Below are 12,847 nucleotides of genomic sequence, written 5' to 3'. Positions count from 1 at the left end.
AAGGTTATATAATTCATGCTCTCGTCCTTCCCTCTGAGATATATTTTCCCCCCACCCCCTGTAGCTGCATGTCTGTTCTTTTGATGTCCCCTATCAACTCCCCTGGAAAAAGAGGAATTAATGGTCCTTGGAGGCTGTTGGTGCCTCTGTCTCTTGTCTGATTCATTTTAGCTCTTTGTGCTTCTCATGCAACAGGAGCAAAGAAGATGCTTCAGATTTGGGGTCTCGTTCTCTTCTATGGCCTGCTCACACAGAGTTCAGCCCAACTTGAAGCCATCCCTGTGGATCCTGCCCTTTCCCTGGGACCAGTTCAATCCCTTACCCCACCAGATGTTCTTTCAGGTTTACTAGGTGGTAAGTTACCCTTTCAATAGATAATCACCGTAGAATAAAAAGATGGTATTCTAGAATGCCCCTAGGAAGGGCCCTTCAAGGGTTATCAAGTCTAACCCATTTCTAAGGCATGAATTCTTTCTCTGGATTCCAAGTGATGAGAAATCCAAGACATCTAGAGAAGCTCATTCCAGCTAAAGGCAGTTGTGACTGATAAAAAGGTTTTCCACATATGGATTGAAATAGGCCTACATATTTTGGGGAAGTGAGGGTGGTGAGAGGATGAGATGGAAAGGGAGGTGGCATTTGGAAGATGGGGAAAGCTCAACTCATGGATATTTCCAAAGGATCAGGGCAGACCTTTTGACCTCATCCTCATTGGGCATGCTAATCTCTAAACCTTATGGAGGACCTTTCACTTTGTGTATAATAATAACCGATTAAAGTTAATCAGGCCTAGAGACTGGAGGTCCTAGGTTCAAGTCCGGCCTCGGACACTTCCAGCTGTGTGACCTTGGGCAAGTCACTTGACCCCTACTGCCCACCCTTACCACTCCTGGGCCAAGGACGGTCCCTAGCCCAGATGAAAAAGGAGGAGGGTTGGGCGTGGGGCTAGCAACCCCACCCTGTAAAAACTACATCTGCTAAAGAAACTGCAACCTAAAGTAGGGGCAGCTGGGCTAGCTCAGTGGATTGAGAGCCAGGCCTAGAGACGAAAGGTCCTAGGATCAAATCCGGGCTCAGACACTTCCCAGCTGGGTGACCCTGAGCGACCCATTGCCTACTGGTTGTGGCCCTATGCTCCTAGAATGGAGCCCCAGGATAAAAAAAAAAAAAAAAAAAAAAAAAAAAAGGTAATCCAGAGGATGACTGGCCACTTGACACTACACAAGGGCAGCATAATCTAATGGAAAGAGCCCTGGGTTTGGAGTCAGAGAACTGGGTTTGAGTTCCAGATCTGCCCAAGGTGTCCTTGGGCAAGTCACAACTCAGATTTCTTCCCCTATAAAATGAAGATTTTGGGCTAAGTGAAGTCTCAGGTCTCTTCCATCTCTAAATCCTATCATTCTATTCCTAGGCCTCACAAAGGGACTTCTCAACTCAGACTTGCTTGGGATTCTTAAAAACCTCCCCCTCTTGGATGCCCTGAAACTTGGGGAAGGTTCATCCGGAGGCCTCATCGGAGGTTTACTACCCAGAATAGTCTCACTGGTTCCAGGGCTACAGAATATAATTTCGTGAGTCTCCTTCATTCATTATTAGCCTCAAACTTGAAAGAAGGGATGAGAAGGTCCTTGTCAGATATCCATCAAAGAAGGGGCTAAAAAGATCATGGAGGCCGGGAGAGAAGGAGATGGAAGAAAGGTTTTTTCTCTTATTGGTGGTACGTGGCAGAGAAGGCTGAGAAGTTTTTCACCTTCTGGTGGTAAGAAAGGGATGTGTGAGAACCAGTACGTCTGATTTGAGAGATAGTATAGTAAAAGTGGAAAGAGTACTCTGTTTTGGAGGGAAAGACTTGGGATCTATTTTCATTTCTCTGTTACTGACTTCCTGGGTGATTTTGGACAAGTCACTTCACCTTTCTGAGCTTCACTTTCCCTCTCTGTAAAATGAAGAAGTGGGGTTAAATGGTCACTAAAGTAACTTCCAACTCTAAAATTCTTTGAGCCTATGGTTCAAGGTCTCTTAGCTACAAGAATTGTACCCACCCTGCCCAGCCCCATTAGACCTTAGGCAATGGTATTAATTAGTCAGGCTGTCAAAACACATTCATTAAATTCCTACTATGTGACAGGCATTATGCTAGGCATTGAAGATACAAAGATGAAAATGTTATAATTTCTACACTCAGTGAGTTTGCAATCCAAGGGAGAGATAAACATATATGTGAATAAATATATGCAAAATAAATTATTTGCATATGCTTATTTATATTTGTTAAATTTGGACTTTTGCTATATAAAATATGTCAAAAAAAATTTGAGAATGAGGAAGGCACTATTAGTTGAAAGAAATGATTTCATAGAGAAATTCAGTCAATAAACATTTACTAAGAGCCTACTATGTGCCAGATTGTGTGCTAAAAAGTGGACATACACAAAGTCTAGAAGAAGATAACAATCTAATGGAGGAGGTAATAAGCAAAGAAATATGTACAAACATGTTTTGTTTGGAAAGGAAATTAAGAAGGAAGTAGTTAAAAGAAAGAAAACATTAGAATGAAGAAAGGTTGTTTGAATAGGATTTGAAAGGAAACAAGGACTTGTGAGAGTTAGAGGTGAGGTAGGAGATCATTCCAGACATGGAGGACAGTCAGTACAGGGCATGGGGACAGGAGATGGACTCTTGGGTGTGAGGAACAACAAGAAGGCAAGTTTACCTAGACCAAAGAGTTGGAAAGGTAGTTTGGGGTTAGGTAGTAAAGGGTCTTTAAATATCAACAGAGGAGCTTATATTTGGATTCTAGATGCAATAGGAAGCCATCAGAGTACTGTGTAGGAATCCAGCTGAGAGTCAAAGTTCAGTATTTACGGAACCTTGGCTGAGAATACCCTCCCAATCTCTCTAACCTCTTCCCCTCATCTGATAGGGAATGGTTTTCATGTGGGATTTCAGGTGTAGTTCATTCGCTAAAGGATATAAATTTTGGAGAACTCCTTTACAATGTGGTTTTCTATACAGGATCAATATTACCAATCCCGTTCTCCTGGAACTTGGACTAGAACAATCTCCTGAAGGACACCGACTTTTTGTGACACTCCCTCTTGGCATGGTCCTAGAATTAAAAACGTGAGTGACATTTAATAATCTGGAAGGCCCTGGGCAAGGAATGAAGGAGAGTATTAGCAAAGTGGGTTTGGATCCCAAGGGATCTTAGGTTTATTCAGTTTGTGAAAGATGGCAGGTGAGGAAGTAAACAGGGACACATAGCCATTCTATTCAACGTACATTCCCTGGACCTAAGGTCTATCAGGGTATGGCTCCATCTTCAGCTAATCATGGAGCTTAACAATGAGAATTCTTCACCTTCAGAGAAGCTCCTGACCTCCTTCATCACTCCCTTAAGAGACTGTTACTTTTGTCTTCTATGTCTCTTCCAAGACATAATTCTAGTAATTAGAACCTGGGATCCTGTACCTCAACAGAGGCCCTGGCCATTTCTGGTTCTCCATGACTTGGAGCAGGCAGACCTGCTCTATTCAATCCTGAAGCAGGAAAGCTGAATTATGGGCCAGTTGGAATAGAACTTTGAACAAGGAGACCTGAGTTTGAGTTCCTGCTCTGCTCATTACTAGTTTTGGGACCTTGAGCAAATTATGGCCCCTTCCTATGCCTCAGTTTTCTCCTCTATGAAATGAGGAATTGACCTTAATGATCTCTTAACTCTGTCCTAGCTTTGCCAGACAAATGGGTTGATGGGATTTGCTGAATCGAAGAACTGTTTCCTGGGAACTATCTGTGCAAAGCAGCACAGAAACATTGTGCTAACTAAAAGGCCTATATGACAAATTCTCTGACCTTCAGTTTCTTCATCTTAATAGTGGGGATAATAATCTCTATCCTTTCGATATCATAGGACATTTGAGAGGTTTGGCTGTGAGAGTTCTTTGGAAAGCACTGAGGATTTTGCAAAGTTAGTCTCCAATGTGAATGTCCATGATCACAATCCCATTCCTGGTTTGCAGTGACCAATACAGGATGTTCTCCTTTCTCTCTCCATCTATCTCTGTCTCTGTCTCTCTATGTCTGTGTCTGTCTCTTTGTCTGTCTGTCTCTCTCACCCTCTCTCCAATTTGCCTTTATTTCCTTATTTTTCTTGTTTAGATTCCTGACTGGTGAAATTCTCAAATTGGATGTTCAACTGAATATCGTAGTGGAGCTCATGGCAGTGAGGGATAAAGATGGAAAAATCCACTTGGTGATTGGGGATTGTAAGAATGACCCTGGAAGCTTAAAAGTCACTCTCTTGGAAGGGTGAGTCACCAGGGATTAGTCCTTTTGGGGGCCTGACTTTACCAGCCAGTGCCCATGCTTGGTAGGAAATTTAATTTTCCCTTTTTTGACCTGTTCCAGCCCAGACTCCAACAGAGGAACAAGGAATGATTGACCTAAGAGTCAGAAATTTCTCACCACTAAGGATATCCCCAATATTATAGCCTGACCATATCCCCATCCCAACGTGTTAGTTCTTCATCAGGTGTTCCTTTCTTTTTCCAGGATTCTACCATCAGTAGTGCAAGGACTTGCAGACACAGTGACAGGAACTGTGATTAAAGTTCTTCCAAATCTGATACAGAAAGAAGTAAGTGTGAAAATGTAGATGTCCTCTCAGTTTTGGGGTCAGTTTATTACTCCTGGGCAAGCCAAAGGACACTGAGAATGAGGAAACCTGAGATCACAAGATAACAGATTCAGAACCAGAAAGGAATTTAGGAGTCAAGACTGAGCCTCTCAATTTACAAATGGGAAAACTAAGCCCAATAAATGTTGAGTGACTTGTCCAAGGTCACACAGATTTTAAAAATACCTAAAGTGGGATCCAAACCTAGATTTTCCTGATTGCCCAGAACATTCCTACTCCACCATGCTGTCTCAATGTAATGGGATGTAATTCTATCTCAGCCTATGAATTGCTCTGTGACTTTTTCTGATCTTCAGGTTCACCAACTGGAAAATGAGAAGACTGAATGAAATTGTTTCTATAGTCCCTATGAGTGCTAACACTGCATAATCTATGTCCTAAAGACTGTTCTGGCTCTGATGTTCTTTATATTTTTTAAACCCTTACTTTTTGTCTTAGCAAAAATTCTAAAAGAGAAGATACAAAGGCTAGGCAATGGGAATTAAATGACTTGCTCAGGTTCACGTAGCCAAGAAGTGGCTGAAGTCAGATTTGAACCCTATGTTGCTGCACCTCTGGTTCCGTTGATGGGTACATTCATCCCGTGTTTCCCTCTGTGCCTGTGTTTAGGTCTGCCCTCTGGTTAATGAGGTCCTTGGTAATCTGGATGTTACCTTAGTACATGACGTGGCTGGTAAGTTTCTGTTCAAATGTTCTTCTCTGATTTCAAGGGATTGAATTGCTCAGATGATTTTGTCTTATCTCTATGCTGTCACAGTTGACATATGAGAATTGCACAGCAAAAAAGGATACAGACCTAGAATACCATCAGTTAAGTTTTGCTTTTACTTCTTGTCTAGTCCCAGACCCCAGTGGAGTTCTTCAAGCTCCTCATCTATAAATTAAGGGAGTTAGACTACATGATGTCTATGATTCTAGTTCTAACTCAACAATTCTATAAGGAGATTTGGGTTGAGCTACAGGGAAATTCAACTGAACACAGCTTCTCAGTGCTTTTTCTGCTGAAACTGGGCTGTTCCCATGTAAACCCAGAGAAAAAAGGTTGCTGGTCCAGCGAGTGGCAGGTTCTGGCCTCCTCAGAATCCTTCAGCCCTGGCTTGTATGGAGATTTTTTTTTCACAGTTCCCTAACTAGAAACTAAAGACTGATCCTCAGGGCCCCTTCTGTTTCACTTTGGCTACCCCAGGCTGAGATATGCATTCTTCCTTTCAGAATTATTAATCCATGGACTTGAACTGCATGTTAAAGTATGAATTTTCTCAGAAGAGACCAACTCTTTCTTCAAGTAGGTAAGAGCTATCTACCTTCAATTTGCTTAATTTTTCAGTACATTTTCTATGAATGTAAAGCCTTGGAATCTTAGAATCTAGAGTCTGAGAGTCCTGGAAATGTAGACCTGTGGGATCTGAGAATTCCAGAGATATAGTCACAGATTTGTCCTTGCCCAAATTTGCTCCTGACAGAAACATTTCCTCTCTTCAAGTTTTCTCCTGCCTGAAGCACACACAACAGAAAAGACTTGGCCTCCAGACTTGGAGCTGACACTGGCTGAGATGAAACACTTGATTTCCTGGGATCAGTGAGATTCTTCTTTCCTGCATTTGCATCCATTCTCCACATCTGAAACTTCTTCCTGACCGTTCTATTCCTTCCCCTGGATTTTTCTCATAATAAACATCTCTCTATCTCTGCATTGATGGAGTGGTCATTGCTCACTCTCCTTGACACCAAATGAATACATGAGTGATGATAACAGTTGGGGCTAGGAACATTCTTGTGTCTTGTGGAAGCTCTGCAGGGCAGGCACAAAGCCTACACAGTTGGAAAGTACTTAATTCCTCTGTACTTGTTGGCATCGGGGGTCATGGTTTTTGATTAAGCTTCCTCACTGCTATTCAGCTAAATAACCATGTCACCTCAATCAAGTCATTCAACTTTTCTGGGCCTCAGTCTCCTGATGAGAAAAATGGGAATGACATCCATCTATGAGAAAATGAGTTCAAAGCTGGAAAGTCTTTAGAGAAAAAGTCTTTAGATAAAAACTTGGTATTTCAGTATATATAAAGCCATGATTTCCCTGGAACTTTGGGAAATATACAAAATGCAACTCTGTCAACTCATAACGCTTACTCTGCCTCCTGGTCCCTCCCATCTCCTCTCTCTGTCTTTCTAAGTCCCTCTACTTCTTTGGATGAACTAGAATCTTTAGCATCTGTCTATAGCCACCAGAATTTCCATTGGCTCCTGGGATCAGAAGAGATAAAGTAGTCCTTTATGTCCCTAGAGTTGGATCTGGTTTCTTTTAGACCAAAGAACTGACAGCCTAGATTGGGAGATAGAATACTAGGGTTCTAAACTTTGCTTTGCCATTAATTTAGCTTAGGAATTTTGGCAAGTTCTCTGAGCATATGTCATGAGTGTCAGAGCTGGAGGGGCCTCAGAGCCCATCTAGTAATCTGACAAGAGGAGAAAACTGAGGATCAGGGAGGGAAAGGCACTCATCTAACTAAGGTCACATACTCAGTAGCAGGACACTCTCCTTAGTGGACTTGTTGGGCTAGTAGGCAGTGAGGTAGCAAAGTGGTTTGGATGTGGTTCTCACAATAGTTCTGAAAAGATACTAGGGCAGAGATTTTCTCATTTTCTTTTTTTTTCTCATTCACTTTTCTCATTTTAGAAATTAGGAAACCAAAACAGAGACCCTGAGCCTTCGCATGAATATTTTTAGTCAAAGCCTTCCTTGGCCATCTCCATTCTATATTAGGGATTCCCCAGGATTGGTCTGATCCAAGTCAGAAGATCTTGTTGGCCAATAAGCTCTCCTGCCCACCACAGTCCCCCTTCCTACTCTGGTATTCTATATATATTCTATAATAATCATATTGCCCTATGGAAATGACATTTGGAAGTTGTGAAAGGTAAGCCTGGGAACCCACAGCAATGAGAAGTAGGAATAGTAGTCACTTATAAGCCTATTCAGACTTCTTGATGTTAAGGGAAATAGGGGTCCTGGGTCCCAGCATCCAACTAATAACCAAGTAAGTGATGATGTCAGTCCAATCTGATGTCCAGAAATGAATGGTGATCCAAGTCAGAGATCTTGAGAGATAAAAGGCACCTTACAATTTAGAATGTTTAAAGTAGGAAGATCATAGGATTAAAGTTAGAAAGTCCCTGAAAAAATGATCTCTCTCAGCCCACTACCCCCTTTCATGGATGAGGACACTGAGGCCTAAGAAGGTTAAGCAACTTGTCTAAGGTCACTCAATGAGCTGGTGGCAGAAGCAGGACTAGAACTTAAGCCTTAATACTCCTTAATCCAAGGCTCTTTCTTCTGTTCTGGGCATTTCCCTCTTAGATCCTTAGAAGGTTGCTATAGTTTGGTAAACAAATAACTATTATTTTCTTCCTTCCTTTTTTTTTTAAGCCTTTACTTTCTGTAAGAAAAGAATTTGATAACAATTCTTAGTAACAGAAGGATAAGATCTAGGCTAACAGGGATTAAATGACTTGCCCAGGATCACCCAGGTAGGACTTGTCTGAGGCCAGATTTGAACTCATATTCTCCAGACTCCAGGTCTGGCACTCTATTAACTGTGCCACTAAATTGCCCCTGGTACTTCATCACTGACTCTCATTCTCACTTCTTACCAAGTACTACATGAGGGTATAAGAAAAAGAGAAGCCACGCTCCCCAGCTTGAGGAGAAAAGCAATAATAAATAATTGTAGCCCAGGTGCCTTTGTGTTCTACCATTTGTCTCAGTCTACTGCATTAGATTTGTCCAGTGCTGAGGGGACCTGGTGGAAATTGAATTGTCTGGGAGCTTGGACCTTCTTGAGCTAAATAAGAATTTCAATAAGTGATGACAGGTCATGACTATTAGCAACCATCAGAAGAATAGGCAAGTGTCCAACCTGACCTTGAATTTCCAAATTTCCTCAGGGCCATAGATATCTAGCCATGCATGACTGAAAAAAATCCTAGCGTTGCCATGGAAACAATCTTTTCTCCATTGTTAACTGATAAGTGTGCTCTCATGTATTTCCTTCATTGTAATTTCACTGTCCTTTTCCCCTTCCCTAATTGGGGAATAGGGTGTATAATAGGGAGAAAAATAGTTTTTTTTTTAATTTTGTTAATGGAGACAATTTAAAATTAAAAAAAATTAAAGGACAAAAATCTTTTTAAAAGGGGATAATATTGATTTTCAGCAGAGCATTAATAGAAGTCACAGGAAGAGAACTTGAAAATTTAAGATTATTTCTCTATCCTTATATGAAGTCTTGAACAACTACTGCCTGGAGTCATAGACCATGATTTGCAATCACTATCAGCTCAAGCACTCCCTTCCATCTCCACTCACATTTAAGGACTTTCACTAAAGGAGAACAAAGATCTTAGGCCTCCCTCTTCTAAACCAGAGCCTAACAAATTTCCTTCCGTCCCCCTCTACTTGTTCTGCTTTAAGTTGCTCTGACCTTCTGCCCTGTTCTGAATACCATCTGACTTCACCCATGTGATTCAGAACCTCTGTTACCCCCTGGAATGTTCCAAATCCCTCAATGGGATTTAAAATCAGGAGCCAATAAAAGGGATAAGAAGGAAAGATAGAACCATGAATCTAATATCCTTCCTAATTCATCCAATATTGGAAATATCATCTCTAGGTCATACTAAACAGCTCTTAACCAAACCAACAGTGAAGTATTCTTCTCCAGGCCATCTGTTGGTGAAGGCTTGCCTCCAAGATGATCCCTTCTATTAGGCTTCAGTGCTTTTAGAATAGAAAGTTCTTGAAAAAACAGTCTAGAAATTACCTATTACAAAGGTTGCTGGTACATATCTAATGCAGAAGGTGGAGACAAATGATAGAACCCAGAAGGATCTGAATTATATTTATTCATTGTTGACTATATTATTTATTGTTGATTTCTCCTCAAGCTGAAGAGTATGGCTTGTCTTTTTCTTGCACCTTCTTGAAGTGCCTAGTAAGAAATGAGAAAATGAGAGCCAGTGCTGGAGAGGAGGAAAATAGTTTTAAGAGAATCCCTGAGCCTTGGATTTAATCTTTTTTACAGAGAAAAGGAGTCCTGTACTGGGTAGCATCAAGTGCTATGGGTTCAGAATCACTTGTGCTGAGTTTTTAACCATCTATTGATGATCTGCCATCTTCCCTGATGCCAACTGTTCTTTTTTTTTTTTTTTTGTAGAAAATTTTTCCATGGTTACATGATTAATGTTCTTACTCTTCCCTCCACCCACCCCACCCTCCCACTCCCCATAGCTGACATGGATTTCCACTGGTTTTTACATGTGTCTATCAAGACCTATTTCCACTGGGTGGTTGTTTAGAGTCTACATCCCAAATCATATCTGCATCAACCCATGTGTTCAAGTAGTTGTTTTACTTCTGCATTTCTACTGCTATAGATCTTCCTCTGAATGTGAATAGAATCCTTTCCCATAAGTCCCTCAGAATTGTCCTGGGTCATTGCATTGCTGCTAGTAGAGAAGTCCATTACATTTGATTGTGCCACAGTGTATCAATCTCTGTGCATAATGCTCTCCTGCTTTTGCTCCTTTCACTCTACATCAATTCCTGGAAGTCATTCCTGTTCACACAGAATTCCTCCAGTTTGTTATTCCTTTGAGCACGATAGTATTTCATCACCATCTGATATCACAATTTGTTCAGCCATTCCCCAGTTGAAGGGCATACCCTCGTTTTCCAGGTTTTTTGCTACTACAAAGAGTGTGGCTATAAATATTTTTGTACATGTCTTTTTCCTTATGATCTCTTTGGGGCATAAACTCAGCAGTGGTATGGCTGGATCAAAGGGCAGATAGTCTTTTAAAGCCCTTTGGTCATAGTTCCAAATTGCCATCCAGAATGGTTGGATCAATTCACAACTCCACCAGCAATGCATTAATGTCCCAATTTTGCCACATCCCCTCCAACATTCATTACTGTCCCCTGCTATCATTTTAGCCAATCTGCTAGGTGTGAGGTGGTACCTTATAGAGATCCTGCTCTATAAGTAGAGACTTATCTGAGTGGCCTAGAATGGTCATCGGATGTAAAGAAGAAAACAGATTGGAAGCATGGCTTGTTAGCTCAAAGTGCTCCGAGGTAAAATGGAGTCACCAGTTTATTATATAGAAAGTTAAAGATCCCCTTCCCCCAAAAGCCCAAGAAAGTTTCCCACAGTCACAGAGAGCAGTATTTTTACTATAGTCAAAACAAAAGCCTTAGAAGCCTCCAGGTGTAGATAAAAACCTATGCTAAACTATCAAGTATATGTGTTATCATTAGGTGAAGTCTGGAACATCTTGTTAGGCTGGAAAGCCCCTGAATTTCTCAGCCTTGATGGTGTTAAACAATATTTTTGAGCCTCATTATTTTACTTTAATGCTGGGCAAAATGCCTTGCTAAGGGTTCAACCTTGGCTGTACTAGGCAGCTGCATTCTCAGTCAGAGGGAAACTGTGTTAACCCCCCTCCTGATGGATTACTGAGAGCCCAAAGCTTTTTCAATAAAACTATATTGCTTTTTAAAGAAAGGTGAGAATTATGAAAGGAATCAAAAGAGGAATCTCAGATTTTTATCTTAGATATCCCATTCCAGTTCTTGACCCTGATAGGGAGAAAAGTTCAATACACAGCTCTGCCAGTCTGTATTGATCTTTTGATGGGGTCCAGATAAAAATATCTACTTGAAATTCAAATTTCTCTTAATAGCTCCCGACATATTCCCTCTTCTCTTCAAAATAACATGATTTATTACACAGGAAAACTTTGAATAATGAAAGAAGTTATAAATTGGTTATAATCATCAGTTATAGCTGGATCTGATAGGAATTACAAATCAAATTGTTTGTTTACGGCTCTCTACAGTACCTCAGAGTTGTTTTGGTTTGCATTTTTTCTAACAGTTCTGTGGAGCAGCTTTGGTTTGAGTCACAGTGCCGTGTGGCCCTCTCAGCTTTATCCTCATGCCCGTGGTTGGTCTGTGCTCTTTAGGCTCCTGTGGGCTCAAGTCTAGCTGTTCTCAGGGTCAAGCCTCCTTGTGGTCTCCTTGCTCCTCTGCCCAAGGCTCCTTTAACAGTCTCAAGGAGATGCTTCCACAGTCATGCACCCCTCTGCACTGGGTCCCCACCCAAGGTTCACGCCTGCTCTCAAGGTCTGCATTCAAAGCCCATGTTCTTTAGCCTCTTGGGGTCTTAAGTCTTGCTGCTCTCAGGAGCAGGCCCTGGTGATCCCAGATAGCTGCCAAGGACTTAATGAATGCCCAAACTTGCTCTAACTCTTGCGCGCTGGCTTTGGCAGTGTAGGTGGTGTGTGTGTGCGGTGGTGGGTTTCTTAGATCGCGTTTTAGTGAGAGCTATTTCACCCCCTTATAGCATGGAAATGCCCAAATCCCATGTACCTTCAATGTTGTACCCTGTTGTGGGGCCCCTTCAGTGCTCTGGATTTGGTTTTTGTGTCCTCTTGAGGAGTCCTGTATATGTGGATTAGGAGTGGTTAAGCACTCTGCTTCTACTCTGCTGCCATCTTAATCCAGAAGTCCCTTGGAGTTTTTCGCTTTCTAGTTTTTTGATTTGCATGCCCAATTCATTGATCTTTGCCCTCCCTAATTTGTTAATATATGCACTCAAAAATATAAATTTCCCCCTGATTACTTCATTGGCTGCATCCCACAGCTTTTGGTAGGATGTCTCATCATTCTATGAAATTGTTAATTGTTTCTATGATTTGTTCTTTAACTGATTTTGAAGAATCACATTATTTAGTTTTCAATTAGTTTTTTTTTTAACCTTTGTACTTTGGTGTATTGTCTCATAGGTGGAAGAGTGGTAAGGGTGGGCAATGGGGGTTAAGTGACTTGCCCAGGGTCCCACAACTGGGAAGTGGCTGAGGCCGGGTTTGAACCTAGGACCTCCTGTCTCTAGGCCTGACTCTCACTCCACTGAGCTACCCAGCTGCCCCTCCAATTAGTTTTTTTTTTCACTATTCTTTTTTTTTTTAACATTTATTAATATACATTTTTTTTATTTTTTATTTTTTATTTTTTAGCATTTATTAATAATCATTTTTAACATGATTACATGTTTCATGCTCCTATTTTCCCCTTCACCCCCCGCACTCCCC

At 41.3% G+C, this 12,847-nt stretch overlaps 1 protein-coding gene across 1 annotated transcript; it reads left to right on the top strand.

Moving 5' to 3' along the window:
* Positions 1-206: 206 nt before the first annotated feature.
* On the top strand, positions 207-5,949 carry LOC123235435 (BPI fold-containing family A member 1-like). The gene is made up of 7 exons (XM_044661556.1): positions 207-354; positions 1,412-1,571; positions 3,016-3,123; positions 4,159-4,308; positions 4,552-4,636; positions 5,306-5,369; positions 5,909-5,949. The coding sequence occupies exons 1-7, from the start codon at positions 207-209 to the stop codon at positions 5,947-5,949; spliced, it is 756 nt and encodes a 251-aa protein (XP_044517491.1).
* Positions 5,950-12,847: the final 6,898 nt, after the last annotated feature.

Source organism: Gracilinanus agilis, chromosome 2 (genome assembly GCF_016433145.1).
Source record: "Gracilinanus agilis isolate LMUSP501 chromosome 2, AgileGrace, whole genome shotgun sequence".
Classification (NCBI taxonomy): Eukaryota; Metazoa; Chordata; class Mammalia; order Didelphimorphia; family Didelphidae; genus Gracilinanus; species Gracilinanus agilis.
Note: the sequence above shows the minus strand (reverse complement) of the source record. Positions and strands in the feature narration are given on the sequence as shown.

Excerpts from the sequence above, each read along its gene's own strand:
- LOC123235435 (XM_044661556.1), top strand. The coding sequence starts at position 207 with ATGCTTCAGATTTGGGGTCTCGTTCTCTTCTATGGCCTGCTCACACAG. Across the intron at positions 4,309-4,551 it reads AAAGTCACTCTCTTGGAAGG|GATTCTACCATCAGTAGTGC; the intron begins GTGAGTCACCAG and ends TTCTTTTTCCAG. Across the intron at positions 5,370-5,908 it reads CTTAGTACATGACGTGGCTG|AATTATTAATCCATGGACTT; the intron begins GTAAGTTTCTGT and ends TCTTCCTTTCAG.